The following is a 26,447-nucleotide window of genomic DNA, read 5'->3' as shown; positions in this document are numbered from 1 at the left end:
AGAGAAGGGAAAATAGGAAAGACCGATTGGGACAAACAATATGATGGCAAGTCTGTATCTCCGTTCATGGTCATGAACGCGATTAAAAAATGCAGTCGGGCTGATAACAACTTCAAAATGAATTTTCTAGTTCTGATGTACAATTTCTGTATCGAGGCGAATCAGAATAGGTGGATATCGCGAAAAATGCTAAGTTTTGGAGGTAATCTAGATGAGTGTGGGAAATATAATTGGTGTAAGTTGCTGATTGATAAGCTGCGCAAGACGCATAGTTATTGGGGACAGTACAAATGGAGGAATTTCGTCGGACCTCTTGCATTTCTAATTGTAAGTTGTATAAGAGTTGTACATTTAGTGTTCTTTGCCATATTTTAAATGTGTTGACTGCTATGAATTTTATTTTTGGGTCTAACAGTATTGCTATGCTACTTGTCTCCGAAGCAACAGTTTGATGCACATGAATATCATATTTCCTGCATATTTGAGTTGGCCTGACGATATCCTGCGAGAGAGAGAAAGGAACGAACAGACGACCATAAATTTGGCGTCGGATCCCTTGTATTATTGGAAGATAACATTCAGGTATGCTATGTCCATTTTAAATGTACGATACTGTCTTGCGCTATGTAAAGTTTTTTATTAACTAGTTCCTTTATGTTATGTTAAATAGGATGTGGAGATGCACGAGGGAGCGTGTGGCCCTCGTAATACAGAGACTGAGGTATTTGATATCGTGTTATTATGTATAGTATGTTTTTTGCTTCAATTGTGCTATGATTTATATTGTATTGCTCGCCTTTTAGTTGGACAAAATATATCTGGAGAATTAGCTATGAGAGAAATGGTGGTCCAGTTTAAATGTGTGGTACTGTCTTGCGCAATTTAAAGTTGTTTATTGACTAGCTCCTTTGTGTTATGTTAAATAGGATGTGGAGAAGCACGAGGGAGCGTGTGTTCCTCTTAATACCGAGTCTGAGGTATGTGATATCGTGTTATCATGTACTGTATGTTTTTTATTTAAATTGCTCTATGAACTTTAATTGTCTTGCTTGCCTTTTCATTGGACAGAATATAGCTGGAGAGTTATCAATGCGAGAAATGGTGGTCCCAGACAGTGTTTCAGGGGACTCTGAAGAGGAGATTGTGGGAGGATGCACGGCCATGGAAGTTGACAAGGTTTGTTATAACAGTATAACTACAGGTTATTAACAGGGGCAGCAGATAAAATAATTAAGTTACTACATTTGTGTGCAGGATTCAAATGGGGAGAACCTCTCTGATTCACTGCGTGAGGCGGAGGCTTTCGGTGGTGAGATGAAAAATGCCGACACTCATGAAACTCCTGCAGGTGGCCCAAACACTCAAACACGTGAGGATATTGAGATTGAGAAGCACTTTGATGAGGAGGTAATTCTATTGAGCTTGACCTATTTTAGTTGCGTTTATTTTTTGGGACAGTGATTAAGTGTAATGTTTCTCTATGCAGTCATATATGAAGAGGTTTGAGGCTAATCTGGAGGATTTGGAAGCTGCTTACAATAGATGCGTGACGAATTTCATAGATAGTATGGCTCTGTACCCGCAGAATTCAAAACTTGCAGAACTTAAGAAGCGGTACAAGGTCTTTTTCCAACTCTTTGGTGAATCTAGTCCGATTACTAAGAGTCTATCCAGCTTGTGCGCAAACCAGGGGCCTAGCAAAAATGTTGATCTGGAGGAAGATACTAGTGTGCCGAGTTTCTCTCTTGGCCTGACACAAATGTCACCTAGAAATCTTGGGGGTGCGATAGAAACATGTGTTGCAACTCCAGCAGCTGTGGTTCCTTTTGAGCAAAAGGCAACTGGGAGTACTGACATGGACAGCTTACATGAACCTGCAAAGACAAGACCTAAGAGAAATATCATTCCAAGTGCCGTTTTCAGGTCACCGTACGTGACAAGAGTGACGGACATTAACCGACACAACCTGACTTCGGAAGAGAAGGATGTTTGGGAGTGGTTGTGCGAGGATAAAACAAATCAATCGTAAGTTTTTTCTCCACCTTAAAAAGGTTGACATAGATCCTACACTTTTAAATCAAAATAATTAAATAAATCGATTGTAATCTATTGCAGGGACTACATATTTGAGTGGATGGGAGGGCGGTGTTCGAAAGCACATTTTCACTCTCTAAAGGAAAATAAACAGGTGGAATCTACCGTGATTGACACATGGACTCATATGCTTAATGAAAATGAACTTTTCAGATCGGAATCATCACCACTGCGGATGTTCCTTACAAGTGAAACCATTGTAAGTCTGGGACATTGTATTCATATTCCTGTGGCATGCGTCCTGCTTTATTTATTCTATCTATATATTGATGATGAAACTTTAAATGTATGCAGTACGGGCCTATGATGATCGAGGTTGTACCTGGAGATACGGATGCGAGGCTCAGTCGTTATGAGGCCTTCGATGAGAACATGGAGGTAGTACTAGAGCTGGTTAACAAGATCCATAACAGAACCTTAGACATTCCTGAATTTGAAATGGTAACTTTCAAATGCTTTGTTCTCCATTTTATTAAACACAAAAGGCAAATCTAAAATTATGTACCGTAGAGTGACTTTCCCAAATACTGTTAATATGTAGTTCCTGTTCCCGGTGTATACCGGAAGCCACCATTACATCATATGCTACAATATTAAAAAGCTCCGCTGGGAGATTATTGACAACATAGTCCAGGAGATGTCGTTTGAAGATACATATGGCGATCTTCCATGGAAATTGGTATGTCTGTTCCTCATCTAAGCTCAGTATGGTTATGCACATAGATGTAATAACAAAATGATGTCTGACTTTCCAAAATGCGTTGTTATGTGCAGCATGATTGCTTCTGCCAGTTTTTGGAGTGCTATGCAGTGCCAAGGGTTCGAGATATAGCTAACCTCAGGCCAATTGTGATTACAATGAGCTGGCAGACGATGGATAACGCAGTGGACTGTGGAGTGTTTGTTATGAGGCACTTGGAGTGCTATATGGGGAACGCGTCCGGATGGAGTAGTGGACTGCGCTATGAGAGGGTACGAAACAAACTAATTCTAACTCTTTTAACTTTGGAAATGTATATATAATTTCCTGAGTATATATGAACAATGTGCAGGACAATCAGAAAAATGCACTACATAAGCTACGAGCGATATACTTGCACCACATGCTTCTATGGTCCAAGAACAGAAAAAAGCATCTTGTGCTGCACAAGATGGTCAACTACAGCAAGCAGAAGCTATTGGGAGATTAATGAATATTACACGTGAAATTGACTCGAAAAGTGCTGCACAAGCACTATTAAAAAACCTTAGGTGCTACATTTGTTTGCTGGGAATAGAATTTTAGTATGGAATGACATATTCAGTTGTTGGAATTATTTTGCTTTGGGGATGTTTATATTTTATTAGACACTTCTTGTTTGGTAATCAAATTGTGAACGTAGCTCATGCTACTGTTATTTATCTATGGAATTTTATCTTTGCTTAGCATTGTATGTTACTGGTTTCAGATGAGAATAGGTCTAGCAATTTTGCCATCACTGGGATGTATTGTATGTAGACATATTTCTTATCTTTCCCCAATGGATTCAGACATGACTAGTTCAGAACCTTCACAACACAAACATTTTTAGTAATATGAGACAGAACAATTATGTCATGACAATTAATCACTAGTTGCTTGACATATCTGCAGAATTGGAACATCAGAAACACAAATGAACTGCACGTAGTTCATGTTTCTATTAGTCTGTTATTTGCATCTACTGTTTCAAATATGAGGCACGAGTACAACTGGTAATGCATTTGTGTCTAAATTACAAAAGACACAGAGATAGAAGATAAAGTGCCGAACATGATAGAAGTATAGGATAAAGGGCAGAATATGAGCAATCAACGGAAGCAGTACGTTTATTATTGAGTATTCTGCAAGTGGAGAAGATGAACATATATAATTGTTGAGGAACACAATGGAAAAAACTCTAGGATGATATACATGTAAGGGCAGAACATTGTACTTCTATTAGCGACACTTTGCAAGTACTCGGTAGTTGTAACTGACCCTTGTGTCTCGCGTACATAGATGGCTGAAAACTAACGCGCCTCTTATCTGTATATAAAATAAAACTTGGATTTTATATTAAATAAGAAACATCTAATAGAATAGCAACCATCGGATCTAGTGTAAAAGGGTCTGGATTGGGACTCCAAGGACTCCAATAATCATGGGACTCCAAATAACTTTTCTCTCTCTTCTCTATAATATATATATATATATATATCCCAAATATTATCTTAATTAAATTTTATTAATATATTTCTATTAAATATATACGAACAGTGCCTGACACGTTTCAAAATGGATATGAGTTTTGGATCAGGTAACGAATTCTAAACAAGCCCGGTATAGAATTTATCATCACACAAAAATACATGACACGAGCTATGTTAAAGGGATGATCAAATTATAAAATAAATCAAACTCAAATACAATAATTATATTATAAATTAAATTATAATTCTAAGTGCTTTTCTTGTGTCTTCTTGATAAACCAGCGTTTATATATAAATGCAGGAGGAATAACTTTCGCGATCGAACTGCCAAAATAGAATGGGCTATAAAAAAGTTGAGGTATTTCGAATTGTGGTTCATTATAATATAGATATGGTTTGTATTTAGTGGTGCATCTCCAAAATTCGAAAACTCTTAATTAAAATTAGATAAATGATTTTGTAAACAAAAGTATAAACACTATGTAACAAAAATACTCTCCAATCATGCATTTATATTTCGAAAGTTTTAGTAAATCCTTGGCTATATATGTTATACAATTCGAAGTTTCAAACTATGCGTCTATGAATATATATATATAAATCTTTGCACTTTTTGTTCATTCCCTTCGGACAAATTAAACTAAAGAATAGCTTCTCACAAAAGAAAATCATGCGACTATTAAAAAGAATTGGGAGTCCTTTTATCCTAATTTCATTATCTCCCGGACGAGACACGATATATGTATGTTTTATTAAAATATATCAATCTTCATTTTATACACTTATTTGTACTCTCTGTGTAAAAACCACATTTTTTTGACAGAATAAGTTATAATCACTTATTTGTTCTCTCTGTGTAAAAAGTCGAAAAGTACTTTAAAAAGGTTAGGATTACTAGGGCAGTTTGGGTTAGCTTAAAATAAGTGCTTTATGCTTAAAGTAAAAAAAGTAAAGTAGAGGTTAGAAGTTAGTTAAGACTTATAAGTGATTAAAGTGTTTGAAAAAAAAGTAGAAGTCATCAAACAAAAGTTAGGAATCCTAGTTTTTTAAAAGTGTTTCTCGACTTTTTACACAAACGGTACGGATAAGTGTTTTCAAACTTAAATTCTAGAAGTGGGGCTTAAAAACCCCACCCAAACACCCACACTGATTTTGTTTCACGACTTCTACTTTTTTTCCCAGACAGTTTAATCACCTATAAATCTTAATTTGCTTCTGACTTCTAGTTCACTTTTATATTTTAAGCATAAAGCACTAATTTTAAGTTCAGCCGAACGGCCCCAATATCTTGTCCTCTTTTTGGATGATGCCATTTGATTTTCGAAAATTAAATAAAGTTGGCCCCACAGTATACGTACTTTTAACCTTTTTGTGAGAATTTCGTCCTATTCTTAGCCCACATGATATACATTCATATTCAATAATTTAATAGATGAGAGAGAATATCCATTACAACAATCTGAATTTTAATACCAAAATCTCGTAAAATCTCGAATATAAAAAAGATGTTAAAGTATATCTCCATTCACACAAATTTGTAGTTAAAAATCTTATTGAAAATTATAAATATTATATAGAAAAATATTAATTTTGATTAAACATTTTTATTGTCTATAATTTCAGCCTCAATCGCATTCAATATATCACTCACTTTAGCTATGATCATCGAAGCTGCAGGGATGGTAAAAAACACTTCATATAAATATATTTGTCAAACTTTCAAAAAGATCCGTAACATTTCAAATTCTCTTATCACATCAAGATTATATTTTATATATAATAATATCATATTATTATTAAAATATAGGTCGAACTATTAAAATACATGCATGAATAATTTATGGATCGAGAAATTATACAACATTGATATTTTATATTATTTTAACAACCTTTTGAGTTGATAGAAACGTTCTTACTTGTAGGATATTATTTTCTTTAACAAAATATTTAACTTATTTTAAAAAATATAAAACAAAAATTATGATGCACAATGCGGCGCCACGAGCCTCATGTGACACCCGATCCTGTGTCCACGTATAAAATGCATATGTAAACTCATGTACAGGTATTAAAACATTTGTACAAATATAGTTACAGAAAATCCCAAGGAGCTGTGTGGGTTCTGTGACTACTTACTTACACCCCCTCTTTTTCCTTGTTTTTTGCTCCATTCCATTGGCTTGGCTGTGTTATTTCGTGTTCTTACCATTCACAAAGTTCATCTTTTTATTTTCAAGATCTACTCAGCTTCTGGTGAGTTATATGAATTTTTTTGAGTCTGGTTTGATTATTTTGTGCTGATTTGTATTTTAGAGCTGGATTGAGTATCAATGTATTGATTTTACTTATTATGTGTTTTTTTTTGTGTGTGACTTGAGATATGTGTTAGAATCATTTTGATCATGTTCTCATTGCACTTGTATGTTAAATTTTTTTTGTATGTAAAAAGTTATGTGCTTTCTAGTGGTGTACGTTATAGATATATAGTTATGTTATGTTCTAGGGTCATTTTTGGGGTTTTTGTTCGTGAACATGTCAATTTCTGGTCTGATGAATAGATTTTTTAAAATTCAGTACAAATGAAGATATGTGAATTAGTTTTATGGATGAATTTTAGTTGAAAGCTCCTGAATTCGGAAGATATAATTTTTGAGCCTGGCTATCTCTCCCCCAACTCAAGCTTTATTCTCTGATTTGTCATTATAAGTCTGATATGTGTTTTCCGTTATTTACACGTGATCTTAAGCAATTTTCCTTGGCGCCGCTATTGTGTGATTTGTCATTATGAGTCTGATATGTGTTTTATGTTATTTACACGTGATCTTAAGCAGTTTCCCTTGGCGCCGCAATCTATAAACCTAGGTCTATCTTCTTCTTTTTTGAAAAACGACAACATATGACTTTAATGAGATAAGAAATATGTGAGAAATGAAAAACAATATAACAAATATATGTTTCGAAGATTACCGACCGACAAATATTTAGTTTATTGGTCTAAGTATCCTCTAATGAGCAACAAATATAGGTCTTCATTATATCAAAAAACGACAACGTTTGACTTTAATGAAAAATGTAAAAATCACATATACGTGTGTGGGAGATTATTAGCTGACCTATATTGACTCTATTGGCTGAAAGTATACTCTAATGAATATAATAAAATATAGGTCTTTCCTTTTTCCTAAAAATGACGACACTTGACTTTAATGAAAGTGTAAGAAATACCTGGTGAGAAGATCAATTGACCGACAAATATCATTGACTAATTAATATATCAGGGTGACTATAGAGATTATCCTTGGATTACAAACGACTACTAGTCACATTAACCAAATAGTACACCACAATTTTGAAAAGGATGGCACGATCTACCACAATTTTGGATAGCATGGCTCGAAATACCACTAGTCACATGAAATAAGCATATATAATGTGCATATTTTAGAGAGACGCATCTTTTAAATGCGTGTTATGAGATACACATTTTATACAGATCGCTAGATAAATTATCAAAAGATTCGTGCATGTTTCTTTTTGTAGTGATACGCAGCTACCAGATGCGTATCGTGTGGTATTTAGGGCCAAACCTTTAGATTGCATGCATTCAGTTGAATGGAATTGGACCGGGGGAGAATGAAGTGAAAAATCGTAAACAAATTTAGAGGAGAAAGAAGAATGTATGATACAATAGTGACTGAGCATGAATGAGTCTAGGTTTTCAATGATGAAGATTGTGGGAGAAAATAGTGAAGATTACATGGAGCATTCCCTTCAAAACATGTGAGTTAGATTTCTAGTTCAACCTCACCCAAATAGCTAGAGTACAAATTTCTTCAGTTCTCTTATCATCGTGTTCCTACCAAGTGAACGCGGCCTTAAAGTCTGGTATATTTGTGCTAGATTGTAAAAAGGCTTTCACCTATGATGATCAATGTTGATTAATTCTTTTTTACATATAGACTGCAGCCCTCAGTTGATTCAGTTGTGTTTCAGTTTTGGTATATTTTGATCTACTAATGTAGTGATGTGTTTCTGTATGAACTGATGATGGAGTTCTGTATTCATATAGTAGATCATACTATCTGCTTCCTTTGCAATCTGCTTTGGAGGTCAGCACCCTCTTCAAAGAGGAAGAAGGCCTCTTCCATTGCCATCAAAGTTCACCGCCGAAAGATCAAATACAAATGTCAATGGCAGTTTTTAGCAGCTTAGCTGATGGAGTATCCGTAGAAGAAAATAGGAAGAAATGCAAACCTGCTGGAAGGAGGCGTATTTTTGTGCAGACCGACACTGGCTGTGTATTGGCAATGGATTTGGATCGTGATGACAATGCTCATACTGTGAAGAGGAGGTTGCAGATTTGTCTTAATGTTCCAGTTGAGGGAAGCTCATTAATATTTGGTGATAAGGTACTCAAGAACGACTTGAGTGCCATTCAAAACCATTCTCCTCTTCTTCTTTCACGGATGCACAGAAGTTCGTCATCTCCTTGTCTCTCGCCCACTGGAAAAGATTTTCAACAGGGAGATCAGAGTGGTCCAATTGAGATCTTATGTCAGTGTAAAAGTCTTGCCAAAATAAAACAGCTTGTTGAGGAGATTATTGAAGGAATGAAGATTGGAGTTGATCCACTTCCTGTTAGTGGTGGGCTTGGGGGTGCCTACTATTTCAGAAACAACAACGGTGTAAATGTAGCCATAGTAAAGCCAACAGATGAAGAGCCTTTTGCACCTAATAACCCAAAAGGCCTTGTTGGAAAAGCGCTTGGACAGCCAGGATTAAAGCATTCTGTAAGGGTTGGAGAAACAGGATTTAGAGAAGTGGCTGCTTACATTCTTGATTATGACCACTTTGCCAATGTACCACCCACTGCATTGGTCAAGATCAGTCACTCAATTTTCAATACTAATAGTGTTGATGCAAAAATATTGAAAAGCAAAAAGATTGTGAGCAAGATTGCATCCTGTCAGCAATTTATTCCCCATGACTTTGATGCCAGTGATCATGGGACATCCAATTTCCCTGTTGCTTCTGTTCATCGTATCGGGATACTAGATATAAGGATTTTAAATACAGACAGACATGGAGGAAACATTCTGGTGAGGGAACTGAAAGCTTTTGGAAGATTTGGTGAAGTGGAAATATTTCCAATCGATCATGGCCTCTGTCTGCCAGAGAATTTAGAGGATCCATACTTTGAATGGATCCACTGGCCCCAGGCTTCAATTCCCTTCTCAAAAGAAGAACTGGAGTATATAGAGAAGCTGGATCCATATAAGGATTCTGAGATGCTCCGCAGACAACTTCCCATGATTCGGGAGGCTTGTCTTCGGGTTCTCATTCTCTGTACAACCTTTCTTAAGAAAGCTTCTACCTTTGGACTCTGTCTCTCTGAGATTGGGGAGATGATGACCAGGGAATTCCACACTGGTGTCGAGGAGCCTAGTGAGCTCGAGTTCGTGTGCTTAAAGGCCAAAAGACTGATTTCTGAGATGGAAGCCTTATCCCCCAAGGATGATGCAGAAGAGAATGATGTGTTTCAATTTGATATGGATTGTAAAGAACTAAGCCAAGACTCTTCAACAAATTCATGCATGATTCAACCTCCCCTTCAATCTGGATTCGGAGATAGCATCGAGGAGGAGGAAGAAGAGGAAGTTAAAGGGAAAAGGCAAGGCGAGAGAATGGCTGCAAAGATGCCTAATGTTTCCAAGCTATCCATGTCACTGGAGAACACCGCGTTATATGAGAAGCCAAAGTACCTGAAATCTTCTGGACACAAGACTGCAGGTGAGCAACTTGCTTCCAGTGTTACCTTTGTGGAATTCTCAGACATGAACGATGAAAAATGGGCGCTTTTTCTAGACAAGTTCCAAGAGCTTTTGTACCCGACATTCTCTCAGTGGAAATCTGTGACCCTTGCACAGAAGCAGAATCAAAGACTTGGCACTTCATGCCAGTTTTAAGATCAAGGTAAACCTGTATGTTATATCAGACAGTTTTTACAAGACAAAAAGACTTGTGATCTTACAGGATCTCAGATTTATGGTTCCGTTTGTATCCCATGTTTTTGTCTAAAATTTCCTGTTGTTGAAAGTTCTTAGACTTAGCAGTAAAAAACATGTTTGCATTTTCTGAAAATTTCCTGTTGCTGAAAGTTCATAGAGTTAGTAGTAAAAAACATGTTTGTATTTTCTGAAATCATTTTAGGAAACGCTCAGAGTAGCAAGTTGTTTACCTTTTGTTTAATAATTTATGCTTTCTTACTCTCTTCTGCAAGAACCATAATCTAATCGTATGTGCAGTGTGCACTACGGGAAAACAGGACATAACCGACCGAAAGAATCGGTCGGTTATGATGAATATCGGTCGGTTATAAGGCTAAAACCGACCGATATGGCTGGTCGGTTAAACCCTGGTCGGTTACGTGAATTGGTCGGGTTTAACCCTTAAAACCGACCAAGTAAGTGGTCGGTTATGTGCCTTTTTGTTCCCAGAAAATTGGCCCCACTTGATGCCACCTGTCACCACGTGGCAACAGGTGTCAGACCTCGTCAGAAGCGACTACTAAAACCGACCGACCAAAGTGGTCGGTTATGTGCTTTTTATCTGAGTTGACTTTGACACAAAACCGACCGCAGTCAACCTTCTGCCACGGTCGGTTATGTGCGGTCGGTTATGAGTCGGTCGGGTTTGTGGCAGTAGGCCACCCTGATTCACATAACCGACCGTCTCATAACCGACCGACGCTTTATGAAGACGGTCGGTTTTCTGGGTTTTATGTAATGAGCACGGTCGGTTATAATTGAATGCGGTCGGTTTTCTGGCAACAATATGGTAAAAACGGTCGGTTTTGTGACCATTCGGTCGGTTTTGCTGGGTGAATTTTTAAAAAAATTGCAGCAGAATCTGCAGTTTCCAATCCATTCCAACCACAATCCAAACAAGAACCATACCAAAACCAGAACCATACCAAAACCATACCAACCACAATCCAAACAACAAAATTAAACGAAACCATTCTAAATAAACAAAATTAAACGAAATACCAACAACAAAATTAAACGAAACCATTCTAAATAAACCCAAATCCAAACATTCTAATTACAAATTCAAACATTCTAATTACAAATCCAAATCCAAACATTCAAAACACAAACATTCACCACAATCCAAATCCAACCATTGTCTTAATATATACCATCCATTAAAATTAAATTATAAATTACACTAATCGGTCAAAGAAACATCGGATGATTCACCATCGCCTTCGCCACCATCTTCACCACCGCCTTCACCACCGCCTTCCCCACCACCTTCGCCACCGGCTTCACCTTCACCCTCACCCTCATCATCCGTGTTTTCATCCGTGTCCTCGTCCACATCCGTGTAATCTTTCTCTCCCTCTTGCGTAGTTGCCTACAAAAACATGTCAAACAATTAGAAATCCATTCATTTTTACATATCAACCAAAAACAAAAAACAAAGCATTAAGTCATAAGTGTATTACCATTTTAGCACGAGCATCCAATTTTTGGAGGGCATCCTCGAGCAATGTCCCTACAATATGCACAACCTCACCGCCAAGAAGGTTATTCCATTCCGCCCTCCGAGCCAGGTCAGCGGCTGGATCGGACGCCTCGAGGGCTGTGCGTGCAAAGGTTGTTATCTCCTCATCCGATAGGCGACGAGCAAATTGCAGAGGATTGGCACGGGTTTCATTGAGCACATTGCGGACAATCGGGAGGAAGATGGAATCGGGAACCACTGGATTTTGTGTTGGAGCGGATGAGGATGAGCCGGCGCCGCCACGGGTGGAATCCCTATAGCGCGTGGCTAGTGTTGGGATCAAATCACTAGCTCGAGCTTTGGGGAACCCCACAACATAATTCTTTTTTGGCCTCTCGCCTTGGGGAACCTCCATTGCTTCCATCCACCAATCCCAAGGCTCATCCCGCTCCCCCGCTTGAGTAACCTCCACCGGCATACGCTGAAGAATCGAGGCATATCGTTCCTACACATTTATCACAATTAATTAAACAATTAATTAAACAATTAATGATATAAACAATTAATTAAAGTGCTAAAATTAGAAGATTACCGCAATGCGCATAGCGGCGGGGGTAGTATATATCCGGCTCTCGGGAGTGGAGCCGATCCTAGTGTGGCATTCATCCCACACCTCAATCTTTGTCGGACTTTTAGACAATTTATTTTTCATGTTCTTGAATTATACCACAAAATAACTTATATTAGCATTTGCATTATCATATTATATATTATATAATTATAAGGTAAAAACAAAATGTGTGTGCGTGTGTTTGCATATTAAAAATAGTACTACCTCGCGCACACGGTTGAAGGAGCGAGCACCCGCGCTATGCAACCTTTCCACGCGTTGCCGATTAGCAGCTCCAACTTCCAACCTATGCAAGTGGCCTTCATCCGTGTCCCAATACTTGAGAAGATCTTTCCAAAAAATGATATTCCAATATTCCGGTTTCAAAGCCAACTTCGAAACCCCTTCCCCCCTTGACTTCCTCTCGATCCTCCTCTTCAATTCATTCATGGTCCTTTTGATTGTGACCTTTATGTGATCTTCAATGATAGCTTTGGCTTTTGAACGGCTTTGACCTTTCAATTGCCTATAATATTTCTACATAATATCAACAAATACAAGGATTAAAATTGAATAATCACACCAATTACCAACAAAATCAAAAACATATTATATTAAAAAAATCTACTTACTAGAAACTCCTCAACCCTTAGACCGAGCCACTTTGGGTAAGCCGCGTCTATGTCACTAAACGTGTATTTACCCAAAGGCCATCTTGCCCGAATAATCGCAAGCAAAGTCTTTTTTGCCTCATTATCTTCAATACTATATAAGAACATTATAAATATAAACTCGTGAACAAATTATTAATAACTAACGCACACTATATACATTAATCATTACAAATCACTACAAAACACTACATATAAAAAAATATACTTACGGTCCATCGGAGATATTGATCCGTCGAGGTCTTGTTGGTATCTTAGCTCCAAAAATGCCGCATGAATGTGACCGCGGCATCCTCACTCTTCTCACCGGTTCCTCCTCCGCCTCCGCCTCCGCCTCCCTTGGGTTTTGGTCCGATTCGGTATCCGAATCCGTTGGCTCGTCACGCAACGCCGTCTTTCCTTTCCCCTTGCCTTTTCCCTTCGCGCGCCTTTTGTTTGTACTACTACCGACACTCTTTCCCTTGCCTTTGTCGGTGTCCTTGTCCGTTGCTTTCCTTTTTCTTGCCATGATATATATCGTCATTGAAATCATGACGATAATCATCACCCAACCAAAGAGCCCCTACAATACAATTCATTAAAATCAAGTTAAATCCAAAACTCAAAAACATACACACTTAAACACTTATCCCCTTAACACAAACACAAACACACTTAAACACTTATCCCCTTAACACAAACACAAACACATACACGCTTACTTTATTCATATTTAAAGTAATATACAAACTATACATATACAAAATATACATACTAATTTGTATAATTATACAATTAGTATGTGTTTTGCTCAACCAAACATATACAAACACATACAAACATATACAAATGATGGGCCTAAGAAAACAAAAACTATACAAATTGAAAATTTAAGAAAAATTTCACCCCACTTATAACCGACGGACAAATTGCACATAACCGACGAACAAATTGCATGCAAAATTTTTCATACACGTATATACTAATTAACATAAACTTATACTCTTACAAACATACACAAATACATACCCATAGATGAAATTCCCAGAAATTAACACAAATACAAACAAATATATGCAGATACACATACACACCAACATATACACATACAAACAAAACTAAACTAAATTGAAAAAATGAAATAGAGCCCAAACTAAACGAATCGAGCATACCGAATCATCCGAACCCAAACCGAAAAGAGAATGGGCTTTCTTCTTCCGAGGAAAACGAACCCTCCTCTGTGAACCGAGTACAAATTCGCATAGAGAATCGAGCACAACCATAATCACGAGCAAGTTGAGAAAGAGGGAGTTGAGAGCGAGAGAGATGAAAGATTGAATTGCCATTTGAGAGAAGGAGTTTACAGCAAGAGAGATTAGAAAGCGAGAGAGATTTGAGAGCGAGAGAGATTTCAGAGAGGGGAGTTCAGAGAGGCGAGAGAGATGAGAGTTGAGAGAAAGATAAAAGGAAAAGAAATAAAACGGCTGTTTTTTTATATATACAGAGCTTAAAACCGACCGACGGAGCGGTCGGTTATGACGTTGGGTCCAGTGAAACGACGTCGTTTCACTAAGGCGCGTGTTTTAATTTTTCGTGAAAAATTGGGCGCAAAAAACGATCGGTCGGTTTTATAGTACGTTGGTCGGTTTTAAGAAACCCTAAATTGAAAAAATGGCCAAATTATATTATTTAATTAAATAAAAACCATACCTTTTAATATTTTAATATTAAAAATAGTTAGATAATATTATATTAATAGCTAGTATTATTTAATAATATTTTAGTTTTAAATCAAAAGTAATATTACTATATTAGCAACTAATATATTTATTATATTCATAAACTCTATAATTATTCATATTTAAGGTAATATAATATTTTAATTGGTATATTTATCGTATATGCTTCGATTAAGAAATATATATAAGGATTAATCGTATTTCAAAAATCGAATCAATGTCCGACTTTGCAGTGGAGTAATCGGGGATTACTCAGTTAAATCGGCGATTATTAATTAGAACACTGCTTATGACATATATCAGTTATAAGAATATACATGCAATGATCGGAATAATCTTAAATTTTTGGCACGTGAAGTTAGGAAAAAAAAGTTAAAATAATATATATTAAAAATGAGCCAATAATATATAGACACAGGATAGTGACTAGTACTGAGTCAGTCTACGATCTGCTTTGAATACCGTCAAAGGGGACGGGATGAACGACGTTTACTTATCACCGTGAGCAAAGGAGGAAACAAGAGTTAGGTTTCACACCTTCCTCTCCGGACACTTCACTTGTAACCATCCGTGTATGTAAGATTGAAGAGATAGCTATGACTGTATATATATTTATATTACGAATATATTTTATATAAATATTACATGTAAAATATTATGTAAAATAATATATATATATATACATATATATATATATATATATTTGTTTATATATTATAATTTATATGTCTATATAATAAATAATATATAGACTTTGACTAACTTTTAGTTAAAACCGACCGAAGTCAAAGGGGCCAGCGGTCGGTTTTCTGGGCAGACGGTCGGTTTTAATTAAATCCGGTCGGTTTTCTGGGAAAAATTGGTCGGTTTTACTTGAACACGGTCGGTTTTCTGGTAAAGTTACATTATTATAATTTATATATATATAACAAATAATATACAGAGGCTTTGACTGACTTTTAAGTAAAACCGACCGATGTCAAATCCTGCCACGGTCGGTTATATGTGGTCGGTTTTGACACGGTCGGGTTTGTGGCAGTAGGCTATCCTGGATTCTTATAACCGACCGGCTTATAACCGACCGCGCCTATATGAATACGGTCGGTTTTCTGGAAAATGGGGGTCGGTTTTATGTGAATGCGGTCGGTTTTCTGGTAGTTTAATGGTCAAAAACGGTCGGTTATGTTGGTTGACGGTCGGTTTTCTGGGCAAAAATTGAAAAAAAAACAGATTCTTTTGTAGTTTCAATTGCCAAATCCTGTACCAACATCAAATACCAATACATAACCAAATTACTAAGCAGCCTAAACAACATTGTATATGATTACACCATTGTATATTATTTACACATCATTGAAAGTCATCAAAACCGTCATCATCTTCATCATCATCTTCATTATCATCATCATTATCTTCATCATCATCTTCATTATCATCTTCCTCTTCTTCATTGTGTTTAACATCATCATCATCATCTTGATTTTCATCATCTCGCAATTCGTCTTCTTCATCATCATCATCTTGATTTTCATGCCGAATAAATGGTATTTGTCCATATTGTGCAAAATCAACAAATAGTGAAAATGAGCTAGCGGCATTAGATCTATCTTCTTGAAAAGCGTCCTCTATATCATTTTGCACAATAATTGATTCATCAATCGGACGACTTTTAGATTTGACCACCGTATATATTTTGCTTCGTGGATCCAATACGCTAGGAGCGTAATATACTTGAGAGGCTTGACTAGCTAAAATAAAAACTTCGTTAGATCTCAATCTTGAAGTTATATCAACCGTCACGACTCGATTCTTATCGATCCTCACACCATTTCCGAGACTATCAAACCAAATACATTTGAACAAATATACATGATTGCATCCTTGATAAATAAGTCTTATAATTTCTATTAGTTGACCATAATAATCAATATTATTTTCGTGCAAAGTTCCTTTAACTACAACACCGGAACCGGATGCGGATGATGTTGAAAATTTATATCCATTAACTTGACAAGTTTCAAAAGTCATGACCTTTAATGCCGGTCCTTCTAGCAAGTCCATGAAACGAGGTCCGTCTATCTCGTCTTTCTCAACCTTTTTCTTAAACCAAGCTTTGAATCGAGTTTTCACAATATGATCTAATTGTTGTGGTGTTGTCTCAGGACGTTGTCTCATAACTCGATCTTGGTACCTCCTACAATAATGCATAAATGTCAATAATATGAATTTATCATAAAATGTATTGACATCTTCACAAAAATTTATCATAAAATGTATTTAACATACCTTAGATAAGGTTGAACTTCAGGAGAGTTTAGAAGAACATATTCATCAGCTAATAATTGCTCATCATCATTCAAATATCGACTTCGTTCTTTTCCAAGAGAATCACATGGATATTTAAAAACTTCTAATTTGTCGGTCTTTTGTACATCAAACAAAACTTCGTTACGACTTAATTTATTGTGAATCGAGTCGGATGCAAAGTAAAAAGCACAAATATTGACAATCTCCTCCTCCATATATCGTTCGGCAATAGAACCCTCAACTCTTGCTTTATTGCCGACTTTTTGTTTTAGTTTCCCCAATAAACGCTCAATTGGATACATCCAATGCCAGTAAGCAGGTCCAGCAAGTCTAATTTCTTCCGCCAAATGCACAACCAAGTGTTCTATCGAATCAAACCAACTTTGAGGAAAAATTGTTTCCAACAAACACAATGCCTTTACAACTGATTTTTCCATTATTTCCAAATCGGTTTTTGTAACCGTGGATGAGCACAAATCTTGAAAAAAATTTGCAATTGCCGTGATGGCATCCGCAATAGGCGCCGGTAAAAGCTCACGAATTGCAAGAGGCAATAATTTTTGAAGAAATATATGACAATCATGCGATTTGAATCCATAAAATGTACACTCCTCAACATTACAACAACGAGATATATTTGAGGAATAACCGTCTGGAAGTTTCAGTGAAGTAATCCATTCACACAAAAGTTTACGTTGTTTTCTTGTAATGGAAAAAGGTGCTTTGGGTGACTTGCCATTTTCATCGATCCACAAATGAGGTAACACACCAAAGTGCTTGCAATCCGCTCTTGCTTTTTTGTGATCCTTTGACTTCTTCGCATTCACAATAGTAAAAAATAGGTTCTCAAAAACATTTTTTTCCGTATGCATGATGTCAATTGAATATCGTAAACTATGTGAAGACCAATAAGGGAGTTCTAAAAAAAATTGGAACATGAGTCCAATGATGCTCTTCCCCATATCCGATACTCCTCGCCTTTGTATTAGTCTTTCCGGGTGGTGGAAAAACTAAACCGTCAAGCAACTCCTTTACACCCTCCCCGGACAAACGACCACGAAACACTCTTCTTTCCGCATTATCAAACAAATTACTTTTCCGACGTAGTGGATCATTCGGTTCAAGGAATATTCGGTTCGTGCCATAGAAACTACATTTACCACAATGTTTTAATTGAAACCCTTGCACACTTCCAAGACACACTTGACATCCTAATTTTCCTTTACCCGACCATCCACTTATCATACTCATAGCGGGATAATCACTAATTGTCCACATAAGAGCCGCTCTCATTGTAAAATTTTGTTTCAAAGATTGATCATATGTTTCAATTCCTGTATTCCACAATATCTTCAATTCATCAATGAGAGGCCTTAGACAAACGTTAATATCTTTGCCAATGCTATTCGGACCCGGCACTATATCGGTCATAAACATATAGGGTTTTTTCATACACATTGACGGCGGAAGATTGTAGACAACTACTACTATGGGCCACACACTATATGTTTTTTTCCCGGTAGGGCCAAATGGGTTGAAACCGTCGGTTGCAAGGCCAAGCCTTATATTACGAATTTCTTGAGCAAATGATGGATATCGATGATCAAAATTTTTCCACTCTTCTCCGTCCGCGGGATGACTAATTTCTCCATCTTTGACATCTCGATTCTTGTACCATCTCATATGGTCGGATGTATGTTTTGACATATACAAGCGTTGTAGTCGAGGAATCAAAGGAAAATGTCTCAATATTTTTTTTGGTATTTTTTTACCATCTTTCCTCAAAACATCCCGATAACGATCTTGACCACATATATCACACACAACTTTATCCTTGTCATCTCCATAAAATAACATACAATCATTCTCACATAAATCAATCTTTTGATATTCAACCCTCAAACCCTTCATTATCTTCTTCATTTCATAATAAGTTTGGGGCAACGTGTGTTTTTTTGGTAATACATCCGCAAAAAGTGTAAGCAAACTATCAAAAGCCTTATTACTACAGTGTGAGATATTCTTGAATTCTAACAATTTTGTGGTAAAGCTTAATCTTGTATACTTCGTATTACCGGGATAAATAGGTGCTCCATTTTCAACAATCACCTCATAATATTTTCTTGCACTATCATTTGGAACTTCTTCTACATTCCTAGTTCCCGTATCCACGTTGTTATAAAATTCGGAATTTTCACCGGCAAAATCATGTAGCATCGCATTCAAATATACCGGTTGTTCTACCCTCGTAGGTTCCCGAACATAATAACGATTATACGATGTTCGACTACGTTTTCTTCCTCTTTCTTCACCATGTGATGTCCAAACGGTATAACCCTCAAGCATCCCCTTAGCAAGTAATTGGAATCTAACATCATCGATACTTAACTAATTCAAATTCCTACAACGTTTACAAGGACACTTCATTGTACCATCTTCTCCCATTCCATTTTCACTTGCAAATTTTAAAAAAGTTTCTACATCATTCCTATATTCCGGAGTTAACGAAATTTTATCAGTTTGCACTTGATTACTAATCCAACTTCGATCCAAGTTTGTCATCTACACACACATTTAACACACATTTAACACACACATACATTTAACACACACATACATTTAATAACACATACATTCAATACACACATACATTCAATACACACATACATTCAATACACAAATGTAATAACACATACATTTAACAAATAATTTCACATGAATTTCATACATTCAATACAAGCATTCAATACACACACACACACATTTAATATAACAAACACATTTAACACACCCACCACACACACATTTAATGCAAAGAAATGAAAATCACTTACTTGAAATGTTTGCAAGCAATAATTCTTCCCCACTTTAGCTCCTTTCTTCTCCTTTGATTTTTATTTCAAGTGAATGGGAGCTCACTACTAGCTAAAAAGTGATATAAAAGCTGCAGGATAAAACCGACCGACCAATCTGTCGGTTTTAGTACCAAACAAAGAAAACGACGTCGTTTTAAGGGGCTGATGCACAGATATTTTTATTTAAATTGATTTTTAATTATTTTTCCGCGGAACACAAAACCGACCACAGGGAACGGTCGGTTATAGCAGTGCCATGTCATACATATAACCGACCGTTGACGACGGTCGGTTTTATTTGTTGCCACGTCACGCAGGTCGACGTCGTTTTGTGATTTCGACGGGTTAAAACCGATCACGCGACCGTCGGTCGGTTTTATTTGTGGCGGTCGGTTTTGTGCGATCGGTTTTGACCTGTTTTCTTGTAGTGGTGCTAAGCATTTTAGGGACAACATTTAGGCAGGAAGTAGATCCTTTTGCTGAACATTAAGCTATATTGTTCATGTGCTCGAATGGATCTCATCAGTCCTTGAGTCGTTTGCATATTGTTTGTTGGAGGATATCTTATGCGTATATTTTGTAAGTATTTTGATTTAGAGTGGGTATCAACCCAAATTCTACGTCGCAAAGGTAAAAAAATTTATCTTAAATATTAAATATAAGTAGCCCAAAACAACTCCTTCAGTATGAGTAACCTGCCAAACGGATAATTCGGATACCGATCCACAATTGTCGAATTCAAATATGGATAATATTTGTTTTACTTCGCATTCGGATAATATCCGCTTTTTTCTCGAATATAAATGCGGATATTTCGGACCGATGTTGGATTTTTTATGGCCTTACCGTATTGACAATGATTTTAGGATAATTTGTTTTCGACCAAGCTCATATGATATATATATATATATATATATATATATATATACACACAAAGTATTTGTACAATTATATAAAATTTGTATAAATATATTATTTAATGCATATACACACACTACAAACTAATAGACTAAATTTTAATTATATATAATTATACATTATATAATTTACATATCATATATAGATATAATATCATATATGTATTTAGGTGATTCGAATATCACGAATTTGGATTTGGATAATATTCGTGTTATTTCGAAAACGGATAATATCCTTTTTTCTGCCGTACAAATGCAAATTTTTCGGACGGATATCGAATTTTTCGAGTCTTTTTGACAGTCTTAAGTATGAGGCCTTTTGGGTGGAGAAGTCCAAAACAAATCCGTGCAGACTTGATCACGGTCAGAGCGGACAATATTATACTAATGTGAACTTTATTGGTAGTGCGCGGTTCAACAAGTGGCATCAGAATCGAAGATTCATACTGGGATTGATGGATTGTGGGGCTGTAAGTTGTGTGATGTAGGAGGCTTCCCAAAACTACAAGTTGGTGTCAACCCAAGTCTCAAGCCAAAACCAATACCATTAGTACGAGAGCTTTGACCCAGCAGACTTATGTACAGAACATACAATATTATACTAATGAAGTCGATGAATATTGTGCGGCCAAACGTATTTTATACTCCATGATATGACAATTAGATATGCATCTTAATTTATCTATGGATCATCCATTGTACTGGGTGTCTTACTGTCTTATATATGTTTAGACCTCTGCAACGGGTTTAACTACTGTTTGTAGATAGATATCAATCAGGTTTCGAGTACACTTTCGGTATAAACAATACTACAATTTATGTTTTCATTGGCAATTCTTGAAAGAAATAGCAGCAGGGTATATATCATAACTGAAAATGAACCTAAGAAAGTACACATTTCTACAATTCAAAGGCCTTTCTCGTATGAATTTAATCAGAGTGGAAGAGCAAGACAACAGTCGGACAGCAATAAGAGCTTTGTATTTACATGGGTGACAATAGGTTTCATCAGGAGCGTTCCAGCTGATAAAAGTTCAGTATCAAATCTTTAAAAAAGAACCCTAAACACATCGATAAATGGATTAAAAATGCCATGACCTCAAATAAACCTTTGGCATGCTTCCTCAGCGAACCAAACCTTCCCCGCTTACCAGAGAAATGCTCCAAGCATCCCGTCCTTTGACGTGCTTCCACACAGCTGCTCTCAAATAAATATACATTGTTCCTCCAGTTATAAGGAAACTACTTGTGACAAGTGTTTTAATGAACACTTCAAGTATAATTCTTAATTCTACCATCTGCAGAAGTAAATAGAAGGATGTGTCTTATCAGTGTCTTATCATCACAAATTTTACTTTTTTTAATGTTTTATGACCAACTATTTAATGGATGTCTTATAATACCCATATCCATGAAACAACGAAACCACACGGTGCATTCAAAATCAATGATAAAAACACACTCTTTAGCCAATCAGTCATACATTCTCAAGTACAATTTGGTGTGACAACAATCCCCACTTAATATATACAAAACATGCAAGATGAGATACAATTTACACGCAAGATAAAGTACACCAAAAACTTAGGTCATGAATTGCAAGAAATTATGCAAAACAAAATCATGCGATTTACCTTCACTCTCATTAACTCTGATCAAGCTCTCGATGGTGGATTCTCCCAATTTCCTCGGTAACCGTAGAAGCCCAATGTCACCACTCCCTTCTATGCAGAACAAGATAAATCTTTGACTCTATCTTCGACTTAAAAAGCAAAATTTCACGAATTATGTGTTTTTATTTCAAATGATAACTGACGTTGTTAATGTGCGAGATAATAGAACTAGTAGTATGAGAAATAACGGATGTTTTTTACGTTTTTTTAATAAAATAATTTAATTTCTTTTAATAGCCGCATGATTCATTTCTAGATCGATCCAATGGTAGTAGATAGGACTCCGGGGACGCTAAAGAAAGTGGATTTTTAAGTAGCCCAAATATACATATATATATATATATATATATATATATATAGAGGTGGGCTAAATGAAGACCAAAAATTTTGAAGTCCTTAGAGACAACAAGATCTACCGTTTAAATAATCTGGCAATTAATGAACGTGATTAAATATTCTTTGTCTTGCATTTCTTGTCCTGCATCTCTAGTAATGTAATATTAATAATTTACACTATTCTTATCTTGCATTTCTAGTAATGTATTATTAATATTCTTATCCTCCATATCTTGTTTTAGTTTTAATTACTATCTTTATAATTACACTATTCTTGTCCAGCGTTTCTAGTAATGTAATATTAATAATTTGTCCTGTATATTTGTGATATATTTAAGTGTTATTTTGTCTTGCAATAAATTCAATTCGTTGCAGGACAATGACAATGAGTTCAGTGCCAATCATAGCAATGTCCAACTACATATATGTTTTGTATGCAATTATTATTTTTATTTGTTAGGATTTCGGTGATTAAACACCAATATTATGGAATTATTATTTTATGTTATACAAGATTTAAAAGTACTGGTTCTTCACCGATTTAGAAGTGTTGGATAGGATTGGGAGAGAAAACGAGTGTGCACGACAAATATATGCAGCCCTTGGTTGTGTAAGAAATGGATGGTTGTGATTAAGTCTCTCAAATCTCAAAAAAATATAGTCTCCATAGAACTTTCTTCTAGACACACACATATGTGTGTGTGTAAAATTTATAAATATATCTTGATTAAATTTTGTTAATATATTTTTATTACCTATATACGAACAGTACACGACGCGTTTCAAAATGAATATGAGTTTGGATCAGGTAACAAATTCTAAACAAGTACGGTATAGATTTCATCATCAAACACATAAAAATACATGAGCTATGTTAAAGGGATGATCAAATTATAAGAAAATCAAACTCAAATACAATAATTATATCATAAATTAAATTATGTTCATTATAGTATAGATATAGTTTGTATTTAGTAGTGCATCTCCAAAATTTTAAAACTCTTAACTAAAATTAGATAAATGATATTGTAAACAAAATATAAAGACTATGTAACAAAAATACTCTCCAATTATGCATTTGTTTTTCGAAAAATTTAGTAAATCCTTGGTTATGTTAAACAATTCGAAGTTTCGAACTATGCGTCTATGGATATAAATCTTTGCACTTTTGTTCATTCCCTTCTTACAAATTAAACTAAAGAATAGCTTCTCACAAAAGAAAATCAATATTAGCTGTCATTTATTTGAAAAAGATACTCCATTATAAACTTGCAAAGGCACGTACCAAGAGACGTCAAGATGATATTTGTTCAGTTTGATATATTAAAGATGAGGATGATCGTGTTTTACTTCATGCTGGGGATATTACAACGAGATGGGGTAGTTATTTTTCTGAGTTATTTAATGCAGTCCATGGAAGGAAGATTATATTTAACCAAGAGATTGTTCATGTTCCTGACGATGATGCTGGTGCCAGTCAAGATAAAACTGTGGACGCGCAGCCTTAGGCATGATGGGTAAAGGTAAGACAGTTGGGTTGAACGCATATCGGTTCGGGGCAAGAGAAAGAGAAGTCGGACGTGGTCTGATCAATTGAGTTTGGACTTGGGAGCCCTAAATCTCACGGGAGATATGACATTAGATAAGAATGATTAATGGTGACGGCGTATTAGAGTAGTTGAGACTCGGTCTAGTAGCTTACAGGGGTTTTGAGTGTTCTGATGTTATGCTTTTAGGACAAGGCTCATATCATTTATTGATATATGAATTAGCGGCAAAGAGGTTTTGGGTGATTTGGTGTTATGCTTTGATGCAACGGTTGTCGGCTCGGATGATTCATGGACAGATGCATTGCCGATAGAGGTGAGTCACATGTGTTAGAAATCATGGGCTAAGGTACTATCTACTTATATATCACACAAAACTTTGTCTTGCACTAAGCCAAGGTCTCACGGAAACAGTCTCCTTACTCTAAACGAGTAGGAGCATGGTCTGCATACATTTAACCCTCCCCAGACCGTGCTCTAAATATACTGGGTTTGTTTGATTTGTTTTGATTTACTCCATCATAAATCATATAACATTTTACGAATCTTTTTAGAAGAATTTGGAGTCCTTTTATCCTAATTCGATCTATTATCTCCGGGACGAGACACGATATATGTATTTCTGTTCTGTTAAAATATATCGATCTTCATTTATACAAATTCTGACTAAATTTTATACTTTTATCACTTCAAAACTACAAACATCGTCCAAGCTAATTCTGAGTTTCAGGAAGCAATCATGTCATTCATTTTTGATCAATTTTTTGTTTTAACATCTTCCATTCGAATTGCATTTATCATTCTAAAATAGATTAGTATATATTTTTTCCTCTTTTCGCCTGATGCCATTTGATTTTCGAAAATGAAATAAAGTTGGCCCCATAATATACGTACTTTTAAACTTTTTGTGAGAATTTCGTCCTATTCATATTCATTTTAATAGATGAGAGAGAATCCATTACAACAATTTGAATTTTAATACCAAAACCTCGTAAAATCTCGAATATAAAAAAGATGTTAAAGAATATCTCCATTCACACAAATTTGTAGTTAAAAATCTTATTGAAAATTATAAATATTATATAGAAAAATATTAATTTCAATTAAACATTTTTATTATCCATAATTTTAGCCTCAATCACATTCAATATATCACTGTAGCTATGATCATCGGAGCTGCAGGGAACGTAAAAAAAATTCATATATATATATATATATATATATATATATATATATATATTTGTCGAACTCTCAAATATATGAAACTTTTCAAAATCTCTTATCACGTCAAGATTATATTTTATATATAATTATATCATATTATTATTAAAATATAGGCCGTACTATTAAAATACATGCATGAATAATTTATGGATCGAGAAATTATACAAAATTGATATTTTATATTATTTAAACAACCGTTTGAGTTGATAAAACGTTCTTACTTGTAGTATATTATTTTCTTTAACAATATATTTAACTTATTTCAAAAAATATAAATAAATAAAAAATATGATGCACAATGCGGCGCCGCGAGCCTCATGTGACACCCGATCCTGTGTCCACTTATAAAATGCATATGTAAACTCATGTACAGGTATTAAAACATATGTACAAATATAGTTACAAAAAATCCCAAGGAGCTGTGTGGTTTGCGTGACTACTTACTTGCACCCCCTCTTTTTCCTTGTTTTTTGCTCCATTCCATTGGCTTGGCTGTGTTATTTCGTGTTCTTACCATTCACAAAGTTCATCTTTTTATTTTCAAGATCTACTCAGCTTCTGGTGAGTTTTATGAATTTTTTTTGAGTCTGGTTTGATTATTTTGTGCTGATTTGTATTTTAGAGCTGGATTGAGTATCATTGTATTGATTTTACTTATTATGTGTTTTTGTGTGTGTGACTTGAGATATGTGTTAGATTCATTTTGATCATGTTCTCATTGCACTTGTATGTGTTCCAAGAGAGTTCATTGTTCTGCACAGAAGTGCTAATTAAG

The 26,447-nt window shown here is 35.6% G+C and overlaps 2 protein-coding genes across 2 annotated transcripts; one reads left to right on the top strand and one right to left on the bottom strand.

The window, feature by feature from the left end:
• Positions 1 to 8,445: 8,445 nt before the first annotated feature.
• On the top strand, positions 8,446 to 10,271 carry LOC108202324 (phosphatidylinositol 4-kinase gamma 7-like). Its single transcript, XM_017370711.2, has one exon. The coding sequence runs from the start codon at positions 8,490 to 8,492 to the stop codon at positions 10,269 to 10,271; it is 1,782 nt and encodes a 593-aa protein (XP_017226200.2). The 5' UTR covers positions 8,446 to 8,489.
• Positions 10,272 to 18,014: 7,743 nt separating this feature from the next.
• On the bottom strand, positions 18,015 to 19,466 carry LOC135149608 (uncharacterized). Its single transcript, XM_064085360.1, has one exon. It carries the CDS (start codon positions 19,464 to 19,466, stop codon positions 18,015 to 18,017), a length of 1,452 nt encoding a protein of 483 aa, XP_063941430.1.
• Between the last annotated feature and the right edge of the window lie 6,981 nt (positions 19,467 to 26,447).

Source organism: Daucus carota, chromosome 9 (genome assembly GCF_001625215.2).
Source record: "Daucus carota subsp. sativus chromosome 9, DH1 v3.0, whole genome shotgun sequence".
Lineage (NCBI taxonomy): Eukaryota > Viridiplantae > Streptophyta > Magnoliopsida > Apiales > Apiaceae > Daucus > Daucus carota.
This window is presented reverse-complemented; position numbering and strand designations above follow the sequence as displayed.

Bases quoted from the DNA above. Each gene is read 5' to 3' on its own strand.
- LOC108202324 (XM_017370711.2), top strand. From the start codon at position 8,490: ATGTCAATGGCAGTTTTTAGCAGCTTAGCTGATGGAGTATCCGTAGAA.
- LOC135149608 (XM_064085360.1), bottom strand. From the start codon at position 19,466: ATGCTTGAGGGTTATACCGTTTGGACATCACATGGTGAAGAAAGAGGA.